Source organism: Mycetomoellerius zeteki, unplaced genomic scaffold (genome assembly GCF_001594055.1).
Source record: "Mycetomoellerius zeteki isolate Tzet28-1 unplaced genomic scaffold, Tzet1.0 scaffold31, whole genome shotgun sequence".
In the NCBI taxonomy this organism is placed as follows: Eukaryota; Metazoa; Arthropoda; class Insecta; order Hymenoptera; family Formicidae; genus Mycetomoellerius; species Mycetomoellerius zeteki.
In genome coordinates, this window is record NW_017257294.1 from 1,359,543 (window position 1) to 1,384,316 (window position 24,774).

Genomic DNA, 24,774 nt, shown 5'->3' on the forward strand with positions numbered 1-24,774 from the left:
CAGCCAATCTTTTTTTTCAGTGCAGCAGTAACATTTTTCTAGCTATCTGAATATTCATCTAACACTGCAATCGAGATGATAAGTCAGGTGTCTAACAGGATATCTAATAGAATTCTCGTTGTTGGCACACTTAAGGACAGGTTGCACCGATATGGGTGACTATTTCATCTTCGACAATAGAAACAAGCAACGACTTAAAGAGCGAACGTTTCCAACAAAATAAAGCCTGTGTGACTGGCTTAACTCCGAAATACCATCACGATACAATCTACAATCGCTAGTGTGATATGGGCATTATCACGACTCGATTCGAAAAGCAATTTCAAATCGAATCGCGCGTATATTGAATGCTAGAGTGAACATTCTCAAGTTTTGAATTTTGCTTATCGTGCTCTCTCTGTTTCCTCGCAACGAAATATCGTAGACGCACGCATATTAAACGACGACTGTTTAATTTATTCGGTTAACGAGGTCAAAACTATACCGTTGTTGCAAATCGAAGAACGACGGTACCTCGGGCGTAATTTTCAGTCCAATCGTCGAAATCGCGCGGGAAGATTTAATGGTAAACCGGCTGATCTTGCAGGCGATCATGCGAAGTTCTCTCGAGTAAGTGTGTCAAACGGGACGAAACGACGAGCGGCTACCACGAGGTCCTTCGCGAGATTCTACCGTTAAACGATGGACTCCTTTGCCTTTCCGCTTTCCTTGCTCCTCTGGCTTTCCCCGCCGACTTCGGTGACTTCGTTCCCCGTATCTTCTCTATTTTATTCCTCGATGATTCTAGGAATAAGTATGCTCGTCGATTTATTAATCTTCAGAAGGCTGGAGTCTACATTGTTAAAACCTTACAGCAGCGAGTTAGATTTGTTAGGTTTTTTAGGAATTTTTTTCATTATTTTTCTTGCCAAAATATGACTTCATCGCGACTGTAGTAATTTTTTCCGTCTTGTAAAAATTAAAACTGGAGGAGTGTCAATTTCCAGTCAAAATAACGGCAAAATGACGATAATAACGTCAGCTTGTTTACTGTGTTATAAAGAGGATAATTTTTACAGACTTGCTTTCATTCGAAAAAAGAAAAATATTTTTTTTAATGAAGCAAAGGAAAAATCAGTTGAATACGAGCTTGATAAATTAGAAGACAGAATATAATTTTAAACTAAGCGGAGACATAATAGAGAAGATGTCCTCTCTTTGACGTCTTTCTTGCGAGTACGGTATTTTCTTTTGGACTTGTTTGTCATACAATATGCTCATATAATATGCTATGTCACAAGTCTCTTCACCAACGTCCCGTTAGAGTTATATTTCCGTCGCGATTAAATGTACACACATACATCGAGCAAAAGAAAAATCGCATAACCACCTGCGAGCATGGCGATCGATCGCACTTTAATCTCTTCTAAGGTCATTACAAGCGTGTCTAGGTGGAAGTCAGAGACACTCGGAGAGTTCGCACGATCGTTCCACGAACGCGTAACAGCGTCGTTTAAACGAGGCATTAAAAAGAGTTGCAAAAAAGGTACTCGAGCGCGAGAGGAGGAAATCGTCCTTGCGATGCGAGATCGAAGGATACCGATGTCCGCATGACTGCAAAACGTCGTCCCGCTAATAATAGCCGCTTACGTGTGTATCTTCGCGAAAGCATTGTTTCCGACAGCATTGTTTCTTTTTTCCTTCTTTTTTTCCCCATCCACGTCAGCGGTTTCATTCAGGAAAAATGGCGAGCAGGAGGCTGATGATCGCGTCGTAGAGTTATTATGGCTACACGCGCTATATATATTCGTAAAAGTCGTAGATACTTGCACGCGTGCGTACATACACGTGTGTATATTTGCCTACTCGTAACGGTATGTACAGCGGGATGCCGGGCGTCCTGTACAAGTATGGTATGCGATGGAGATGTCTGTAAAAGGAGGCTCCGTATTGTATTATATAAGCCATCCATTTATTAGACGAATTAAGCTACAAAAATTCAAATAATTGTATGTAATTATAAAAGATATAATAATTGTAACAAATAATTATATGTAATTATAAAAGATGTAATAATTATAACACAAGAATATTTAATTCGGATCAATTATAATGTACATCATAAATTATAATATACATAGGTCGTCTGAAAAGTTTTGAGCCTCAACATGAAGATGGTATTACTCGTCAAAACAATTTTGGTACTATAACTTTGTACATACTTTGAAAGATACCTGCGAAAATTGTAGCTTCCGGCGCTTAGTTGTTGTTTGACAGTCATTTGTGCCAGTCAATGTCAATGTTTTTGTAAAAATGGAAAAAATCGAATATCAACAGTCGCCATGATAAAAATTCACGAATTGCGGTTCGAATTAATTGACCATCCACCGTATTCACCAGATCTGGCCCCCAGAGACTTTTTTCTGTTTTCTAGGCTCAAAGTTTGGCTCGGAGGACAGAAATTTTCATCGAACGAGGAGGTCATCGCATCCGTAGACGCCTATTTTGCAAAGCAAGACGCTCAGTATTATTTGAATGGATTAAAGGGGTGGGAGCATCGCTGGAAAAAATGTATCGACTTAAAAGGAGACTATGTGGAAAAATAAAATTGAATTTGACCGAAAAATTACTTGTTAGGCTCAAAACTTTTCAGACGACCCTCGTAGATATTTATATCGTACACTTATTATTGGATGCTTTCTATTTAGTGATACAAGTCGACGTAAACGTCATTCTGTCTTTCTTGGCATTCAGAGAGTAACAAAGATAGAATAATACTTACGTCGACTTGTGTCATCAAATGGAAAGCGCAATTAGTGTTTTCCATCAAAAGATACATAATGTTTTCTACTGGGAAAACTAATGGAACACTGGTGCACACTAAGTGCAATTGAATGCTAGTCAGTTCACACATTTTCAATTATAATTTAAGTTAATAAATAATTGAACTTTTTAATTATATATTGTTTCTGTTACGATAATCACATAATCTTAAAAGGATTTAATTATTTAATAATAATAAATAATAACACTCGCGTATAATAATAAATATAATAATACTCGCGTATAATAATAAATAATAATAAATAATAATCTCGCACGGAATGCAAGAGATCCGGGTTCGACTCCCGGCCGAGGCATTATTTTTCGCAATAATTTTATTACAGTTTTTAAGTTGGGAAATTTGGGGGGATTATTAATATTTTCAGATTTGATTGCGTTGAAAGTCCGACAACCATATCGGCACGCAATTATCATTTCTGAAATTAATTCATTTAAATGAATTTACAATAGTTCAACATCTAAACGTTCTGACCGTTATGGCGCTTCTTAAGCATTATGTTTAATTATTTATTAGCAATGGAAATATGTAAACTGATTTGCACTCAATTGCACCAGTTTTGTACTAGTTTCCCCAGTAGAAAATACTAATAGTAACGCAATAATCGTTTCATCTTCGTTTAACATTGGCAAACAACAAGAATGTAACAATTCACTGTGTTACACTGTGTTTCTTGCTGGAAAGCTTCCTATATTGAGAGAAAAATGTACTAAATTTTAATAAATATTTGTTTGAATAGTGCCAGTTGAATATTTACTAATTGTAAATATATATTCATTTGATACAAGAACCATTAAATATATATATATATTTGATTTAATTATATTATTATTTTTATTTAGCGAATATTTATTTTCTGTAAATAAATGTTATATTAGTAGTATTCAAATAATTATTTATTAAAATTCAGTACATTTTTCAGTGCATGTTACGATCAGAATCGCAGTTCGAGAGATCGGAATTGTGTCACTTTCGAAGTCATTGACTCGTCCATATTTCATGAAGCCGCTCGCGGGGATAACTTCCTCGTAAGACTTTTGTCGTGCAGAGAATTCCTCGGGCGAATGACACAAGTGCGCAGGCACGCATTAATTTCTTTCAGGCATGAAACAAGGTTGTCCGCGATGTTACCATTAGCGATACCAGCGATGCATACACCGCTCTTACTAGTCGTCGTTCTTCCTTTTTCCGTTCGATTTCTTTTCCCCGTTTTTACCGTCCGGTTTCGCGGCTTCGACGGAGCCGCGTAACGTTGTCGCGAGGCCGCAATAACGCGAATCGTTCGCGTAACAGACATCGACGCGAAAGAGATCAAAAAAATGAAACACTTTGCCTCTCGCTCCTCTCGCTCGCCTAAACCGAGATTCCACGTCGAAGCGGTTTAAGGTCCCCCCGGTTGTCCCCGCGTCGCCCGTAAATATGCTGAACTCAATCAAAACGCCAGTGGTTTTACCGATCCGCGTTCGGCAAATGCTTGCGCGGCTTTTCAAAGGAATGGAATTCGCCTGCGTGTGTGTACACGCGTGTCGTATCTCCTTCACGGCGAGTTAAATCGTGTCGTTAAAATTCTGAACGATACGATAAATCGCACCTATATGCACGAGACGGAGAGCGATTTGTCGTCAAGTGATTTTGAAAAGATGCACCCTCCCATTTTGTTGCATCCATCCGTTTCGACGCTGATTTTTGTTGCACTCTAAAAAATATTGGTATGAATTTAATTTTCCGTAATCCAACCGAGTCTTTGAAAACTCGGGCAAATTTTCAATTTTGAATTATTCTGCCTCAAATTCGGACACGTATAAAAAATATTAAAAACGTTTCGGGTCATATTGTAAAATCGTGTTCTTAATTGTTGAGTGTATCCGAATTTTCTCAGATTTTTTAGAGCCCAAAAATCTTCTTTGGAAAACGCAATCGGACATCAGTAACTTGGTTGGACTGTTATAGAAAAACAGTGGAAAAATGTTGAACTATGGAGGATTAGAGTCTCTGATATTTGTATCAATGCCATCATGGTGTGGATTTGAAACTCATGGTGATAAATCCGCACCGTGTTGATTTAATATTGAGTGCTTTCTATTTAGTGACAGAAGTCAACGACGCAAATGTCGTTCTATTTTTGTTATTTTACTGAATGTCAAGAAAGATATAATATTGTTTGTGTTGATTTAAAATGGAAAGCATCCATTAACATCAATACGGTGAGAATTATATTCTGAGAAAAATGTTTTAGCAAAAAAGGTCGAATCAGAATCGCATTTTAATGAGGCCATTTTCTGGTTATATCAATCAGAAGTTCTGTTTGGCTTCACCAAAACGCTATTCTGGGTGGACCTTTTTGTTGGTTTAACCACAACATTTTTTGTGTGTAAAGACACTGCGTGGTGTTAAATCCACATTGATATTATCTTTTAGAGTGTTTCCGTGAAATATCGAACGATGCACACCTGACATCGCATACGAATTTTCAGGCTTTCGTAATAGAGAAAGGAGGTGAGGAGCGCTGACCGCGGATGAGAGATAGAGTCGCGTTCAAAGATGGAAGAGGTTCAGTGTCTTCATGACATTTGATCCACCATCCGCGTTCTTCGTGCGACTTGTATATTCGACATGAATACCAATGCTAGATTTCCGCTGGAGAGTCTCGGAGGGACTTCTTCAAGCTGTTATCGTGCTCTCGCTTTATTTTATGTTATGTTTTGATAACATCGACTGAATGTTAATTATTCTTATTCTTTGCCCTTTTTTTTAGAAATCTAGAAAAAAAATCCATATTTTTAAAGAATCGAAATAACGTTAGGACAGACAGAATCGCGACTCTAAGTTAAAGTTTATAAAGATGGTTTCACTTCATGAATTATTTGTCTCTCGTTATCTGCTTATTGCGCGCTTTATTCGGAATAAATGACTCATACCTCAAAGTCGACTTGTGCAAATCGTGGACGAGGAGACAGACATAACTCTTTGAATATTCTCCGTGGAATTCCCAATTAACACAACCGCCGTGCGGAAAATCAAGCTCGATAATCAAATAAGCGAGGTTTGTTTGATTATCCTTGCCGAATTGTCGTTATATTTTATTTCACCTCCCCGCAGATTCCGGAAATAATGACGCAAACATTATGTGCAATGATGTTCAGTGTTCTTCGGTTAATCGATAGACAGACAGTTTTGATACCGTGCGAATGCATTCAACTCCGAAAGATGTTTAACAGATGTACGATGGACGCCTGAGGGAATATCATGACACGCGTTCATATTTCACATTTAACATTAAGAGTGTGGCTGTTTGAGTCTCATTCGTGTAAGACAAATAAAACTTGGTATCAGACAGCAACATACATCGCTGAAAGGAGTATGGAAACAGATCCGCGCGTTTCAGGCCCGTACAAAAATACGTAGCGGTAGAATGTAAAAGGAAAGACCTCTGAACCCATCAATAAACGAAAGAATCTCAATATAGATTTTTTTTCATTAAATAATTTTAGAGATAATTTTCTGCTCCGAAGTTTCGCTTTCACTGGCACTCAAAAACACTTGTTTCTGGAACGGCGTTTTTTGGGGCATGTATATTTGCATTAAAAACTGTGAAGAGAATTAACGATTCATAAAGATTCGTTATCGCGTCCTCGATCGGCGAGAGTAATCTTTGACAGGAGATTTTCTGACAGAATTGCGCGCGCGCGCCAATTGGAGCCTTTAAGTCCACGTTGTGCAACGTCCGAAAACGGACTGTGCGTCATCGCCGAGAAGGAATACAAAACGCACGAGGTGTCGGCTGCTGCGTGACGCCTGGGATGGAAAGTAAGACATCGGTAGTAGTAAATCATAGTAGCGGCGATACAGCAGTACGTTATAATATCGTGCGACCACCTCCTGTTCCGTAAACGCCCAGCTCGTTAGATCCTGGAAAGCCGATTGTTAGCGCCTGATGAAAATAGAACCGTCGTTGTCCGAGAGAAAGAGAGAGAAAGAGAGAGGGGGGGGAGAGGAGAGAGAGAGTTGGCAAACTGCCGAGATTCAATTTGCTCGAATTACGAGCGATCGTGGTCGAGCCTGTCCGAGGAAAGAACGATTACGTTACACAATGCGTGGATTGTTTAGCTTCCATCGGTTGGGTAAAGGATCAAAGTATCGAGGATAACGATCAGAGGGAATGTCATATAACGAAAGATATTCGCGCGATTGTCCATTAGATACGGTATATTAGATGCAATATCATGGAATAATTCTTGAAACGATCAAAGGTTAAAAAGTATGAAGGCACGAGAGGTACGATTATAGATTACAAATGCCAGAGGGAAATAAAGAAGAATGGCTGAAGCCGCCGGATCAGAAGGAAAAAAAAATCGAATTTCCCTGGTAGTGATGATGTACTCTCTAAATTCTTTGAAGTGGAATCTCACTTCAAAAGAGAATTTAAATTAAGCCAGTTTTGAAAAAGATTGGTTCATTTTTTTATCTTTAAGAGTAAGATTTCACTCAAAGTGAGGTTTACTCTAAAAGTTTTAGACAATAAACATTTATTTTTCGACGTTTGACGGTAGAAGTCAAACTTCGAAGCTTCAAAGATTAAAGTTTCGTAACCTACTCGAAGCTTCGAAGGCACTTTAATCTTCAAAAATTTGGAGTAAACTTCGAAGATTCGGATTCTTTCGAAGCTTTGAATCTTCGAGGTTGTCAAAAGTAATAGCTCTGCTAGAAGCACACATTTTCTAGCTTGGAAAATATCAGAATCTACGCCGAAAATAACACATCGGCGGGAAAAAAGAAGATAATTTTGATTGGTAGATTGCGTAAGGTTTTTTCAGGATGGCCATGGACGCAAACGCAGTTAGGACGTCAGAGACGAGCGAATAAATAAACCGTGACATCGGGGAAACGAGTGCGCCGTGCTCTAGCGAGTTCGGTACTCTCTCGATTCGGCCGATCGAGCAGTTAAAAAAATGTGCGGTGGTGGGACGTCGAGGGTTTGACTAATGGGTTGGGTTTGCTCATCACTCGCAAACACAAAGATTCGCGCGTTTCGCCACGCCGTTGTTGGATTCGTGAACTAGTTGTTGGCTGACGTCAGCCTCTTATCACTCAGAGATACAGGCAGGATAATCGAACCCGCAAGATACCGCAGAATTTACATGCCAGTTTTAACGTTAATAGTCGCAAAATGCGATTTTTACCGTGAAAAATAACGAGATGTAATATACTAATTTATATGAAAAAAAAAAGTATATAGACGTGTTTTAAATCGTAATAGTGTCTATATTCTTGAATCTAAAATATATTTGAGTATCGCATGTATCTTTTGAATCCTAAATATATATTCCTTAGTCAACTAGAAATTTTGTTTACATTTATCTCGATGTTAATTAATGAAAAAAATATCGCTTTTAGGCATCGACGATCGACGGCCGTCGAAAGGGCGCCTGTCTCTTCTGCCAGGAATATTTCATGGATCTATATCTCTTGGCGGAGCTGAAGACGATTTCCTTGAAGGTGACCACCGTGGACATGCAGAAACCGCCGCCCGACTTTCGCACCAACTTTCAGGCCACGCCGCCGCCTATCCTGATCGACAACGGCGACGCGATACTGGAAAACGAAAAGATCGAACGGCACATCATGAAGAACATCCCTGGCGGGCACAATCTGTTTGTACAGGATAAGGAAGTGGCCACTCTTGTGGAGAACTTGTTCAGCGTGAGTGTTGATCAATCCAGTCGAGAGTGAAACTAATGAGGAAACTGATTTGTCGAATTATATCCTTTTCTCTAGAGAGGCAAGAAATAATTACATGTATATTCGTTTTACAGAAACTCAAGCTGCTGTTACTGAACGCCAAGGACAAGGACAAGGATCCCAAGTCCTCGTCGCTGATGGCCCATCTGCGTAAGATCGATGAACATTTGGGCCGCAAGGGTACGCGTTTCCTCACCGGCGACACCATGTGCTGCTTCGACTGCGAGCTGATGCCGCGGCTGCAGCACATCAGGGTCGCTGGCAAGTACTTTGCCGACTTCGAGATACCGGAGACTCTGGTACATCTGTGGCGGTACATGCATCACATGTACAGGCTCGACGCTTTCCTACAGAGCTGCCCAGCCGATCAAGATATCATTAATCACTATAAACTGCAACAGGTAAGACGCACGGATGGATCTCTAATTGCATTCGCGTTCAGCTAAATAATTAACGCTTTTCGACAAGCCTTTAATTCACGTCTTTAATTCACGCCTTTAATTTTGTGTCGCGCAATGACGCAATCCCATTCGTCGCGCAGTAAACTATAATTTTTTCCCATGTCCTCGACCGATATAATTGCGAATCTCGTTACTTGCAGAGTATGAAGATGAAGAAGCACGAGGAGTTGGAGACGCCGACCTTCACTACGAGTATCCCGATCGAGGTCAACGATGACTAGGTCGGACCTTCCTTGGCGAGTCTGCGATCGCGTGACTTCGATTAGACATCGAGATCGGCCTAGCGAGACGGCGAATCGCCTCGACGGAGTTTCAACGGCGTACATTTTGTAATTTAATATGTCCAACAATAGCATCGAAAATAAACTGCGGATTCTACCGTTGAAACTCCCGTCTTTCGAGCCGTGAGCTCGTGTCGTCGCCGTCATTGATTAGTTCATATCTTTTGCTAAGCAATTATTGCTGAATTGCATCCCTTTCTTGTGGGATCAATTCAGGTGTAAACGGATTAGCTTTTTTTTACCGCAAACGACGCGAAAACATACATAAGTGCATTAAGGTATTCAAAATCTTAAAAATGATAGAGAATATTGATTTTCTCCATTTTTCTTCTCCTTTATTTTCTTTTTCTTCTATGTACAGCACGCGTACGTAGTTTTGACCTAAGTAGTATTACAAAATTTTAATTTGCTATTGTTAATCCAAGGATTAAGTTTACTAGAAAAAGCGATAATGATTTTGTTATTCTCTAACGGCAACAATCACGAAAATTAACACTAAGAATGCAAAAGAAACGTATGCGTTTGAGAGAACTAAATTGGTGCCATTAATATCTTTGCTTCTTTGCAATCTTAATAGAAATTATCCTTTGGATAATAATCATTATTCCTAAGCATTATTCTTATATACAATTAAGTAAATCAAGTAGATAAAATAATCCTAGAATGCTTGATAAAATGTTTCAACATTATTAATAAACTTGCGTAAATCTTTTTAAACGTTTCTCTTTTTTCCATTGTTTTCATTCAGCCACTCATTATCACGAGCTACAGTAATGAAATACTTAAACACGATCGAGACATTTGCATTAATGAGAAAGGTACGTTCGGAATTATGAATTTGTTTAACATATCTTCATGTTCTTAAACATGATTGCACAACAGAAAACAAGAAACATGTTATCGTTATATATGGAGAAGAAAGAATTTGTTTTTTTGCTGTATCTCGCGAGACACGTGATCCAGAATGCGTACGTTTCTTCTGGATTCCGCAGCGTGATTCGAGACATCTTGTTATTCATCGTTAGCACTTTTACTGATTTACAAGCAGAGAACGAGCGCAAACAATTCCCACAATTGTTTTCTCCGAGCCACGAAAACAGTTAAAAAACAGCATCCGGGAACTCGATTCCGCTTATTTCCACTAATCTACTGTTCCAGAAAACAGAAAATCGAGCAACAGTGCAACTCGTATGCAACTGTCTATTCCACATTAGTAATTCTATTATTATTATAATTATTATTATTATTACTATTGTATTATTATATTAATTTTGGTTTATATATCCGTAGAAGTCAATATACCAGTGTTTACAGTAATGCCTGAAGCACTCATTTATCACAGCGTAGGCTAAGTCCTCGTATCCAATATGACGTAAAATGTTATAATTTTATATATGATATCTAGGCACTATTTTTTTTGTTAAATATATATGTGATATTGATATTTTTATATCTCGATATGGGTGACAAGGACGATCAGAAAGCATTACATTTTATTTATGCCCGTTTTCATCGATGTGGAGTAACTTTAATCTTTAGCTTATTTTTCACCTTTTTCCAATTTCTAAAAGATGAAAAGTAAGTTGAATCGAGATTAAAGTTAATGTACATTAGTAGCAATGAGTGTTTTTCATTCAACAACACAAGTCGACACAAACACTATTTTTCTCGACATTCAATAAGTAACAAAGGAAGAATGACACTTTTGTATCGACTTGTGTCACCAAATGGAAAGAACCCAGTGGTCACTACAGTGGGTGATTTCCATTGAATGACGTATTACACAAATATTATTCTATCTTTGAGTATTTTCCATTTGATCACACAAGTGTCGTCCTTATTAAACATTGAATGTCAAGAAGGATAGAATGAAGTGTGTTAACTTGTATCATTAAATGGAAAACACCTTTTGTTACTCATGGAATGTCAAGAAAGATAAAATGGTGTTTATTGATTTATGTCACTAATTAGAAAGTATCCAGTGTCATTTCAATAGCGTCGTCCTAATAGATCGTCCCCGAAGAAAATTGAATGAAATATGATATGAGGTCCTGAAAAGAAGATATAAAGAAAAAACCGGAGCAGAATAATATGTCAGGTAAGTTCAACTATGCAGTCGTGATGAGAAAATGTATAAAGAACATTTCTTCAACACGAAATATCTTTGCAATTCTCGTTCTATGTTTTCGTCGATTTAATTTTCCCAGTTTAAACCCAGTTTCATCAATGTAAGATTAACTTGGACAAAAAGAATAAATTGAACCGAATTTAATCTTACATTAGTAGAATCCTTTATGTTTATTTCCATCAATATTGATTAACTTCAATCTCAGTTCAGCTATCTCTTCATCCTTTCCTAATTCTTAAGCCTGGTTTTGCAAATGTAAAATTAACTTAAATTCTAAAAATTAGAAAAAGATAAATATGTAATAATAGTTATCGTAGTTTAATCGAGATTAAACCCATGCAGCACAGGATTTTCAGCAATATCGCTGCAAGATCTGCAATATTGCTGTAACATTCAATGTTGCAACAGTGTTACTGTAGGGGAAGTTAATCTTATATTTGTAGAATCGAGCTGTAGAACTAAAAAGAAATGAAGTAGTTTAAATTAAAATTAAATTATATATTGATAGAAACGAATATTAGTCTCTCAATTATCCTCGAGTAGTTTCCACGCGAGAATTGTGGCAGGAAGAAGCGCCAGGCGGAATCAGATACACGGCGAGAAAAGGAGGACCGTATCCGTCGCGATGCCGTGCGTCGGTGTCCAGTCTCGTACGCGATCCAAAATAGCGCGCGGACGTCGCGTCCCTCTCTCCCAGCGACCGCCATCCCACCTCTCGACGCTTCTCGTTCCTCATAACCGCGGGGCGAGCTATCGTGTGACGCGACTTCCATTCATAAATAGGGACGGCCACTTTATTCTTATCGACGGCCATCTTGACTACGCGATCGCGCGAGCTCCCATCGCCTCGTGCGGTCGTCGACGTTCGCGATCGCTTCGTTTCGGAGAAATCGACAAAATATTAAATCACCTGCGAGACGTCGAGTCCGCCGTCATCCGCGACGCAAGGCGTCGCGACGCGCCGGGACGAAAGTCGCGGCCGAGCAGCGCGGTGGTCGGATACGCAGTGCACAGCTGATCGGTGGCCCCGACGGACGGTAGCTGCTCCGCTCGTCGGCTCTTGAAAGAGAAAACGCGAAATCAGTGTGGCTAGAAACACAGGAAGAAAGGAAAAGATAGAAAAGAAAACGTGAGTCGGAAACAGGACGCGAGAGAGAGAGAGAAAGAGATTAAAAGACCACTCAATTCGCGTGTACCACGATCGCGCACGGTGACAGGTGAAATCTCCACGAGAGACGAAAAGCGAGTTTCCACGGGATCTTCTTGGCGAACGATCATCGATCACAGTGTCGGTCCCTTCCTTCTTCTGGTACGGACGAGGTGTAGGTGTTAGTGAAGAGGAAGAGGAGGAAGTGCACAACAACATCGCCCGTCGGACGTCTCCGATGATTGTCGTCCGGTGAGTCCGACTAAAGTTCGGATCTAAAAGCGGCGCTCCAGGGCGATCGCCGCCGTCGTCGTCGACGTGGACGACGGCGGTGGCGTCTCGTCCGTCGCTTCCTCCGCGTCGCGAAGGAGCGAGGGGGAAAGAAACGGAGCGCGCTCTGACTTTTACTCGCGGCGACGACGCGACGGCGCCGGGCACTCCACGCGGCACGAAAATACACCCGCGACGGAATGCACCGGATGGGTACGCGCCGCGACAACAATGTGCTTCCGCGCGGAGGAAAAGTTCTCCTCTCCGAGAACTCGGGAACGCCGTTTTAAGCCCGGTTGCACCAATATAAGATTAACTTTAATCTCGTTCAATTCACTTTTTATCTTTCTTTTCTAAGAATTATACCTGTTCCTATAGTTCCTACCAATGTAAGTTAATTTTAATCTTGGTTTAACTTACTTTTCATCTTTTATTAGTCCTAAGAATTAGAAAAGGACGAAGGTAAATTAAGCCGAGATTAAACTCAATCTGCAAATCGATAGGAATTGACATTAGAAAGAGATAAACAGTAAGTTAAATCGAGATTAATGTTTACATTAGTGGAACTGAGCCTTACGCTCGTTTCTTACTAATGTAGTTTAATTTTAATGGGGAAAAGAGATAAAATGTAAGAAACAGGAAGCAAAGGGCACAAGACACGACACTTGTCTTTTACAAGCGTCTTAAAAGGTTTCAATAGCGCCGGTAAAAAAATCAATCACCGGTCAATCACGGATGATCATCGTGACAATTAATGTAACTCTTAATTGTGAACGTTACACATTAGTTAGTGATCGTATTCTTTAAATTCTTTGATGTGGAATCACTGGAATCCCACTCCAAAAAGTGAAAATTGAGCCAGTTTTGAAAAAGGGTAACTCAATTTTCAATCTTTGAGAGCAAGATTTCACTCTTCAGATTAACTCTAAAAGTTTTTTTGGACTATAAAAACTGAAGAGTAATTACAACTATTTTTCTATTTCTCTGTAAGAACTAAGAATAGAAGTATTTTACACTCTAAAATACTTCTATTCTTAGTTCTTACAGAGAAATAGAAAAATAGTTGTAATTACTCTTCAGTTTTTATTACGTTGCATTTTTTATGTTCTTCAGCATTGCACAGTATCGTTTTATTTGTTTTTCTAAGACCGGTATTCATAGTCGATTCTTATTTAAAGACCGTCTTAAGTAATTTCTCTGATTGGCTTATGACATCTTAAGACTGTACTTAAGAGAGCCTCAAATATAAGAATCAACTATGAATACCGGCCTATATAAGAAAAGAATATATAATTATTCAAAATTACAAAACGTATGGCAGGAGTCCCAGAAATTCCACATTTACACAATTGATGGTTAACCTTCCTCACTTCTACTTCTTAATTAATATTAATGTACATTCATTTATTTGATATATTCTTTAATATATGTACTCTTATCTCCTGTTTTGTCAGAACATAACGCGACGCGGTAACGGTAGGATTATCTTTAGCCGTACGACGACGGATCGTAGAATGTTTCACCCGCGTCATACCGGTTTCAATCGTTGCGCAAGATTTACGATAATGTTACACGAAGATAATCTGTCACGAGGTGGCTGTTTGCACAGTTTGCGAGTTGCCACGCGCGTGGGTAAGAATTATGCGCGTTCGCAATAAAAACGCTAAACGTCACGCTTTAACCTGTTACGAGACAAACGTAAACAGCCGAGCTTCTTTTAATGTGATCGACTCTAATAATTCCGTATCGCGAATATTTACCGCTTTCATAGGCGATATTTCTTATTGCAAATTTTATTATCAAATTGGCTACATAATTACTTCTCTCGCAGGAAAAGAATTTTGTTGAAGCTTCTAAATATTTATCTACAGATCTGAAAATAATTGTGTTACGACGCTCAAATATCATCGCTGAAATATCAAAATTTTTTGTGGCATTATTCATCATGCTTGAACATTCTACATAAACATTTTGATAGTTCAACGAAATTATTTTCAGATCTGTAGATAAATCTAGGTAAATTTTTAGATATATGTATATTTCAGCAAAAACATTCTTTCCGTGTGTTTCCACCAATAGATTAACATTAATCTCGATTCAACTCCTAATCTTTTTTTAAGAATTATAAAAAGATGAAGAAAACTGATATTTCTTCTTATTCTCCTTCTCCCTTCTTGTCAAACGGAATGGATCCTTTTGCATCTACATTATTGAGATTTCTAAACGAAATTCACAATTTTGTACGAACATTAAACGGATATGAACGATAAATATCTTTTTATTGCAAGATATAATTACTCTTTGCATTTAAAAAATCGTTGAAAATCTCGAGAGTTTCATTTAGGAACCTCAATAATGTGCAGAAGGATCCGTTCTGTTTGACAAGCAGGTGAAACAGAGAGAAGGAGAATAGGAAGCGAGTATCAGTTGTACAGCGGATCGCGGTCAGTTTCTGCCACTGCATCAATTTAACGCCCTGCCATAAAACAAATGTATCGCGTGCTTGTCATAACAAGCTCGCGGTGAAGCGTTACGCCTCTCGCTGCGTCGGTTTATTTAAAGTCAAAGTACATACTAGCGACGATTGGCCAACCATCGGGGCCAGGTTCTCGTTTCCTGCGATTGAGACGTCCTGGGGCGCCGATCGACGTGCCGTCGAGCTTGGAGCGGACGTGGCTACGTGATTAAATATCAATCAGAAAATTTAGTAGATTTATATTTCGAGGGCGTCATAATCGTTGGCATAAATTCCGCCGGGAACTCGCTTGATGGATTACGAGCTTCTCCGTTTGATACCGCCATTTTTCAATTTTATTATTGTATTACAGATACCTTAATAATATTCTAATATTCTTTGTTTAATATTCTTATTAATTGATACATAAAAAATATTGTATTGTTTTGATATTTAAAATTATTTTTTTATATAATATCCTTTTAAAAATATCCTTTGATTTAATTAAGTTAATTAAGCGAATTGCGTTGAACTTAACGGCGTTTAACCGATTTAAATTCTATAATATAAAAATCACGAGAGATGTCATAATATTCTAATTATTATTATTATAATTGCGTTTTTTTTCTTAACAATTCGTGACTCGAATTAAGATACCAGCGACTCTAATTAATTTTCGTGCGTTAAATCACATTTCATTGTAATCCCATCATTATGAAGCATAGCGAGATCCTATGATTCATTCGTTTGGCGAAAAGGAAAAGTATTTACCTTTCTCTCCGCGAATTGAGCGATGACAGTAATTTGCGTAATCACTGATAAATTGATGCTAAACTTACCCAATAATTTCACTTAATGGATCATTAAGACGCGCACGAAAATACCGCGACTGGTGAAAGTTTCTGTCGGGATGTAATTGCACGGAATTCGAATTTAAAGACCGAAGATGTTTACGTTTAAGAGGGAGAGCCGTTCCGAGAATTGATATCCAGTTTCGAGGGCAAATTGCGAGAGCGATCTCTCGTCTTGAGATAATTTAACACCTTATTAACTGATAATTTAATATATTAAGACAATATATTATTAAAAATATTATATTGTTTTAATATATTAACTTATTATTTTTTTATGTAATATTCTCTTGAAAATATTTTTCGATTTAATTAAGTGATTAAATGATTTGCGTGGAACTTAACGGCATTTAACCGATTTAAATTCTACCGGTCGAAAAGATCGGGTCCAACTGATGCAGACAGTTTGTACGTCTGCAGACGGCGACGGCGACAGCCGTGTTTTTGCGGATTCTCTCGCGGGAGGGACGAAAAATGTGATATTATTTTCAGTATAGTTTTGCGTTTATTTTTGCCGGCGGCGCGCGGCAGAGCAACTTATCGTATAGCTCTGCTTAACGTTAACGATGCGCGTCCCCCGTCAATTATTATTCTTAGTTCCTTATTTTTGTCTGGTCGCCCTCGACGTACGTTAAACTCCTCGGCGCAGATCGAATCTCGCTTGGATTTCCACGAGATGTCGAAGGAGCGTCGCGACGCCCGGCGTTGAATTGCGCCGATCGTCCGGCCTATCTCTTTGACAATTTTTATGAATGAATTTGTAATAATAATTATAATAATGTAATAATATTTTATTTAATAAAAAGAGTCCACATTCGAATATTTAGAACAATATTTGAGAGCACGTTTGCGATTCTATTCCACTGCCGCTTTAATTGCCACGCACGGTTTATTGCGTTTGTACGTTACTGCTAATTAGACGTTATTACGAGCAATTAGCTCTCGTGGACTCGTCGCGAGCAACAGGTGTCGGATAACCGTACATTATGTACTTTCGGAGACGTACGATTCAACCGTATAATTCACGATTTCTTGATAATTAATTAATTGTCACTATACATCGATAGGGTTGTCACAAAATTGGAAATGTTAAGGCAATTGAAAATGGTCAAGCAAATCAGGGAAAGTAAAGGAATTTTGTAAAATTTTCTGAAAAATTAAAATTCTTGGTCTTAAAGAGATTTTATATGCGTACGTCACACCTGCGCAGTTTTGGAGTATAACTTAACAATTAAATGCGAGCAGTGTCAGCAACATTAATAATAATTTAAATTGCTATGTTAAATTACTCTGTCAACTTATAATATTTAATGGTTTCTAAATCAGGATGAAAATACAAAAAAAATCGAAATATTATTGAAAATAATCATGAAAAATCGTGAAATTCTGTTTAGAAATTAGGAAAAAAGTTATGGAATTTTAGGACGAGAAATTTGTGGCAATCCTGATCGAATTCGCGAAGAAACTCTCCTTTTGCATCATCGTGAACGCAAAATTAGAATGCGGTTTTTCGTCACATTAACACGAAATACTGTCGCTGCCGATCAATCGCTCTTGCAAGATATTCGGGATTTCGATGGATTTTCGCGACGCACCTGAGAATAATTCTGTGTGGAATAAAACAAAACTAAGGACGGAGACGTGGAAATACCAGAAGGATTTTGCCGATTTTCCTTCATTTCTACACGGGACCCAGACGAAAACAGCCGCGATCTATGTGTACGCGTGTCTCTCGGGTATTTCATGACACAAATATCTTCTCGGCAGCTTGGAATTCCGCTTTTCCTTTTTCGCTTGTCCCGACGCGAACGATGCTCTCGTTCCCCTCTTAAAACGTCCCTGTCGCCGTCAGAGGAATCCTGAAACTTTCCGCTTTCCGGTAGAGTCTTCGTCTGTCTTTATTCAATATTTAGGTCTGTGTTTTCTTTAGCTCTACTCGTATACACTTTTAGAACTTGAAGTGAAATAGACACATGTTTGATATCTGATGAAAGCGAGAAAGAAAATTCTAGTGCAGTCTGATGTAGGAATAAAAACAGATTTTATCTAATCTTATTTTATGTAATTACTTCTTTATTGAAATGTGATGTATTATAATTGTTTTTTTTTTATCACTTCGACGTGGAGCTCTCTTTCACGAAATTTTTGTTTAAAGAACGCTTGCTTTTCGATTTTGTATAACGTTTATCTTTTTAGTTATTTTTATAACTAGCTCGTAAATCGAAAAATTACGCATACTTACATATATCTATTATAAATATGTTCAATTCGATGAATAAGTTTGCGTGAAAGAGAAAATTTTATCTCGTATTTGATTTACTGTTCCTCTCCATCCTTCCTGTGATAATTATTCTGATGAATTCTCGTAGGACATGGCAACGGCATCCGATTACACTTGTACCATTGAAAAAATGCCTTTGGCACGAGCGGATTCGTTTATTCGGCTAGTCGAGATTTGCGAACGAAGCCGGAACGAATTCGCGCGGCCACCATCTTCGAGTGCCATCTGCCCACTCGCATTTATTTACATTTCGCTCATTTACATGTAGACTTGTTTTCGAAAATCTCAAGAGGAAGAGCGAGTTACCTGCCAAAGAAACGAAAGAACAAGCGAATCTGAAATAATAGGCAGAAATGTGAAAGATAATGCGAGTTTTATACAAAGAATTTATGTGCAATATGGAACCATATATTTTTTTCTTATCTAGAGAGTATTTAAAAGAATAAGATATTAATGCACATTTTAATAGCACTGTTGGAAATATTATATTAGATTAAATTAATTAAGCATTGAAGGGAAACAGCACGAATGAAGCAAGGCGCGCCAATAAACACTTTTCTCTCTGATTGATGTCTCGTTCACCTGACCCGCCGTCTCGCCAGGTGCGAATAGACGGAAGAAAGGGAAGCGACGGAGATTATTAATTCTAGGACTTTATTTCGCCGCGTGGCTATGCTCCAAGTGTAAATTCCACGCAACTGAAGCTTTTTCGTCCCCTCCGAAGTCTTTTCCGATCGAATTGGCGTCGCGTCGTTTGCCAATCGCGAGCTCGCGAGAAAACAGACAAATTATCCGGAGAAAAGTATTTTGTGATCAGATCAAAAAGGAAGTCGACGGTAATTTACGGAGAACATATTTTTTTCCATCAAAATCACTTGTACTGGTCTTGCAATATTTTTGTCTTATCAAAGCTATTTTGATTGCAATATTCTTTTTAGTATACTGAAAAAAATTTATTAAATCTTAATACATATTTTTTTGAATAGTACTAAGTCATTTACTAACCGTAAATAAATATTTATTTAATAAAAAAAAATGATAGTTCAATCAAATTAATGGATTTTGTATCAAGTAAATATCTATACGTTTACATTTTGTAAATATTTATTTAATAAAAAAAAATGATAGTTCAATCAAATTAATGGATTTTGTATCAAGTAAATATCTATACGTTTACATTTTGTAAATATTTATTTAATAAAAAAAAATGATAGTTCAATCAAATTAATGGATTTTGTATCAAGTAAATATCTATACGTTTACATTTTGTAAATATTTATTTGGAACCATTCAAACAAATATTTATTAAAATTTAGTTTTTTCAGTGTATTTTTATCTCTTTCGTCTTAGACACGTTTATTTATTATTATTGTGGTGACGCGTGGTGCGATTTTTTCTACGACCAAGGACCAAGCGCTCTTTTTCGCAAATAATATATAATATTATTCGCAAAATTTCATCACGGCTGTTGGCGGGAGCGAGCGCGTGGCGCGTTCCTCGGTGCCGGCTAATAATTATGTGGCACTCTTACGTGGTGCACCGCACAGGTGTCCACCGTTTTCCTACGTAGCTGCCAATTCCGCGATGTAGCGGGTGTCGTGGAGCGATCGGCCGCGTGGGAATAGGATCAGGATTTCAAATTAGCCTGCGCGGATTTTGGCAGTTTTTGACGAAAAGAATCTCTGCGATGATTCACCTCGTGCGTAAGCACACATATTTAGATTTCTCCTTAATCGTATGCCTATAGTTATCATTTTTCGACCGCTATTTATAGGAGATAGGGCCAAGATCGCAGACGTCGCGCGATTTACGGATATCAGAGAATGTTAATGGAGCGTTATTAAAGTTCGATTCTTTGGATATATTATTAGGTTCATTAGATGGCATCGATTGTATTTTAATTATTGATTTGTGTGAAAGAATAATGTACATTTCCGCTCGATATGGAGCTTGATTTCTGCGAGATAACGAGAACTTCTCATTCATTACTGTGTAGAAACAGGCAAACAACTTCGACTTATGCGTTACTCTTGAAAAATGGGTCAGCCAGGCGGGTTTATAAATACGATAAGATATGCCATCGAGAGAGAAAGAGAGAGAGAGAAAGAGTGAGAGAAGGGAGTGGAAAAGCTTCCGTCTTTCCTGCTTGGCATGTCGAAGGGGCGAAAGGAAGATCCAAGTTTCAAGAGTAACGCGTCGCACCTGCTGAAGTCGCCCCCGAAAAAAAAAAAATAATATGCGCGATCGCATATCGCTCTTTTAGCACGTTTTCCGTTGCCAGGTTCCACGGTCGCTCTGTCGTTTTCCGTCCTCCCTTCCGTCGCACAGCGACTCGAGAAGTCCATCACCGATTACCGCGATTTTCATCTCGCGCTCGACGTCGTCGAGATCGCTCCGAAACAGAGTCGACGAGGAGCATTCGATCTGGATGCGGCCCAACTCGTCGCATCCAATGAATTATAAAATATTCACGTTTCTGAGAAAGCTTCCGGATCGCGTTATTACGAGCGTTCTTGGCTCGTTCTCTCGTCATCGCGACGGAATTACGGTCGTATCGCGAGAGACGGGGCGGCGTATCCCTCTTGGCGCGCGTTATTAGCATAAATGAACGGAAGAACCCAAACGACCGACCACCTTGTATCGGTCCGACAGTGAGGACCGACGATATGTAACGATGATATACCTGGCACCTGCAGGTAGGCCCTGCCAGGAGGATGGGGGCCCATGATGGGGGAGTGCCACTGCTCTAACATCACTATCATGCAGCTGTTCCACGAGCTGAAGCAGCAGTTCCCCGCGCTCCCTGATCACGTCGTCTCCCAGTGCATCGCCCAGGTATACAGGTGGCCTTTGCCCGTTAGGAGTGTTGCCCTATTAAACCGACCCTCGTCTCGGACACGAGTCTTCTCAAGAGACTCGCTGAACTAACTCGTCGTCCCTAGAGATTCTCAAGTAAGAGAATGGATATCATGCGTTCTCATACAGCACAGAATTTGCAGCAATATCGCTGTAAAATCTCTGCAATATTACTGTAACGTACAATGTTGCTGCAATGTTGCTGCAGCAATATTACTGCAATTTGTGTGCAACTTTGTGCCGTAGGGGTTTGATCCGCCATATTTTTCAGGACCTGCTTAAGATAGAATAAGATTATCCACGCATCTGCTTCTATATCTTATACATTTATCTCATTCTATTTTAAGCAGGTTCTGAAAAATATAACAGATCAATCAGAAATTGTTCAATTTCTTACTTGAGGAATTCTAGTCGTCCCTGGTCGCCGCAATAACGACTAACCGCCGGTGCCTGCAACGCGATTTCCGACGTGAGATTTAACAAGGATTAATAATCACGTATCCTCTCTCCTTCCTCGCCTCTGCCATGCATCGCTAAACCCATTTGCACGAGCGTGGAACCTGTGTGTATGTTGTTTAAGTGTGCATAGGTCCTCTCCTAGAATCACCGGATGTTTCCTTCGTCATATTTGAATTAATCGATTTGAAAACCTTTTTTCTTCGACAATAACGTTCAGATGTGTTAAATTTTAGGAAAGGAAACAAACGACAAAAGTCACATTCCGCAATTGGTTGGACTTTAATAGAATTTTACTTACAAACTTAATAAATAAATTATGTTTATATACGGAAAGAATGATTTTGCTGAAGTATATCTAAAAATTTAGATATAGATCTGAAAATAATTTGTTGGATCATCGATAATTATGTAGGAAACTCAAAGATATAAGCAAAAAATTTTTACATTCTAACACAGCTTGAGAGAGAGAAGAGAGAGAGAGAGTGTCCTACATAATTATTTTTATAGTTCAACAAAATTATTTTCAGAATTGTATCTATTTACATTTTCAAAGATTTTAGCAAAACCGTTAATTCTTTCCATGTACTAAAAATTAAAAAGATGACGTTCTTCATATCGATGAAAAATCGCACTTAAATTAGCCAAAAAGAAAAAGATTTCGGCGCGGTTTGCAGAATTAGATATGTATATAAATTCACACCAAAATATTTAAGCACTAAAATCCACTTTGACCGAATAAAGGATTGCTTTTAATTAATTAGGTCCAAATTCGTATAATTGTATAATTATAATTATTAGCCAAAGAGATTATAGTCAGATGGAACATCCGGTTTTGATATTTTGGAATATTATAAGTCTTTCCTAGCATATACGCGTCTAATATGAGCGATTAATTGTAAGCGATCGCGCGACGCGTTCCTTTCGGAAGGCGGCCCTCGAAAAGAAACACGGACTCGGGATACGTGTTCCACGGGGTGTCTCCTAAACTGGAATCGACATCGGGGACAATCGGCGGCAAGCTGACTCCAGATACGTGTGCGTTGCAGAACAGTCACGACCGGGAGACATGCGCGAGAAGCCTGCGGGCCACCCAGGAGTCCCGTCCGTCACTGGGCGCGTTTCCACCCCCGGGCCTCAGTACCGGGATGCAACAACCGCTACTGCTGCAGCCGCAGCAACCGCAAGCACAACAACGAGAACAACAACTCGCATTGCAGCAGCGTTGCTGTGCGATGAATCAAACGGTCGCGAGCAACGTCAGCGTCGGCCGTCCCCATCGACCGGCGTCGTTGGACATCGGTATGAGCCGTCGCTACCCTCTCGTAGGTTGCACCCGCACCGCTGCCACCGTCGCCGTCGCAGCTGCGTCGTCCAGCGGCGTCGTCACCCCCTCGTCCGCGCCGGCTGTCTGCACGTCGCGCGGTTTCTTCGACGATGGTTGCACCGTCAATAGTAACAGCAACGGCAGCAATGCGCCATCCGGCTTCGAGCTCAACGTCAACGTCGCCTGCAGCCCCGCAAGCAATCGCGGTACGGAAGACGGACGTTGTCTCCTTGCTGGAATTGATATTGTATTGATATTGTATTAAATACTATTTAATGCTGAGCATTCCGAGTTGCAAAGCAAAGTGCATTAAAAAATATACTGAATCTTAATAAATCGTTTGAATAGTGCCAACTAAATATTTACTAAATATAAAGATAAATTTATTTTGTACAAGACCCATTAATTTGATTTAACTATCATTTCTTTTATTGAATAAATATTATATTTATTTACTATAAATAAATATTTAGTTGGCACTATTCAAATAAATATTTAAAATTTAATATATTTTTAGTGTGCGTAATTTTTTTAAGTTAATATTTTAGTAAAAAAAAGCATGGATATCAAAGGAGACTTATTAGAATTGATAATAAAGTTTTTCGGAAAGAAGACAGCAAATATGCGATATAAACTGCTTACAATAATTACATGTTAATACCGAGTGTTAAATATGTCATACGATCCAGCAGCGTACTAAGAATTAGATTACAACAGCAGTAGACTAACAAAAGAATTAAATTACAATAGTATCAAATTAAAAGAAATTGCGGAATGATAATATTTTGCTGACGACTGTAGGAAGAGGTAGAAGGATAGGATGCAGAAGAAATAATTGCAAGCGAAAGCGGATTGTATAGCAACGCGATACGCTCTTCTTGAATTTTGATCTCTTGCAGCATGCTTGTTTATTACGGATGTTATTAGAGACAATTCATTTTAATCGCGCTCATAAGCTCCTGTCGCAATCGCCGTTCAACAACCGCAACAGACGGACCAGTTCGCAAATTAAATTGACTTGATCGTACACCGTCGACTTCTTTTGGTTTCAACTGTCGGCTCTAAAATTATTCGCGAGGTTTAGCGAAAAAAGTATTTCTTTTTTAAAAGAATGATTGTCTAATCGTGATTTTACATCAGCAGATTTTCGAACGGCACCGACGATCGGTGCCGGTAAACGAAGCGACCTTGTCGTCGTGCCACGACCTCATTACGCCGAGCCTCTGTTAGCCATCGGGAAGTCCGAGACGCAAATCGATCACGCGCGAAGTTATACGTCAGTCAGTTTGACCCTCCGGCCGCCCTCCTCTGAGCCACAACCACCGATCGATATCAGATCGGAAGGGTCGAGTCTGACCTACTCGACCTCGTCCTTGGATCCACGTGGCTTTCAGAGCCGTCTGCAGATCAGCATCGGTCCTGGGAACGTCGGTAGCGTGGCGGCGGCGAGGATCAGACCACCTATGACTAAGCCGTTCATATCGCCGCCGTGGGCTCAAAGCCCACTACGGTCGTCTGGTATGTTCTTAATTTAAAACAATACAATCCTTAATTTTCAGAGACAAGAGTTTCAGTCATATTTTAAAAAGAAGTTTTATTGAGAAAGAAATATTATATAAATGTAAAATATTATATCGTAAATTGAATATAAAATATATTATATAAAATAAGAACATTATTAAATATATATATATATAATAT

General features: G+C 39.0%; 2 protein-coding genes across 5 annotated transcripts in view; both read left to right on the forward strand.

Annotated features, from left to right (window-relative positions):
- Positions 1-10,256, forward strand: part of Clic (chloride intracellular channel protein 5) — a 15,482-nt gene extending 5,226 nt beyond the window's left edge. The window contains exons 2-4 of the mRNA XM_018451377.1: positions 8,216-8,521; positions 8,635-8,961; positions 9,162-10,256. Coding sequence (XP_018306879.1) covers positions 8,216-8,521; positions 8,635-8,961; positions 9,162-9,242 — 714 coding nt within the window. The 3' untranslated portion in view covers positions 9,243-10,256. The remainder of the gene's footprint in view (positions 1-8,215; positions 8,522-8,634; positions 8,962-9,161) is intronic.
- Positions 10,257-12,241: 1,985 nt separating this feature from the next.
- The window catches only part of Tab2 (TAK1-associated binding protein 2), a 15,793-nt gene continuing 3,260 nt past the window's right edge, over positions 12,242-24,774 (forward strand). For 2 of the 4 annotated variants that reach the window (XM_018451340.1, XM_018451339.1), the window contains exons 1-4: positions 12,242-12,829; positions 21,131-21,269; positions 22,796-23,279; positions 24,217-24,591. In XM_018451340.1, the coding sequence (XP_018306842.1) occupies positions 21,159-21,269; positions 22,796-23,279; positions 24,217-24,591 (970 nt within the window). In that variant the 5' untranslated portion in view covers positions 12,242-12,829; positions 21,131-21,158. Of the gene's footprint in view, positions 12,830-21,130; positions 21,278-22,795; positions 23,280-24,216; positions 24,592-24,774 lie in introns of those variants that run through there. The other 2 variants (XM_018451341.1, XM_018451342.1) reach the window with 2 other exon arrangements.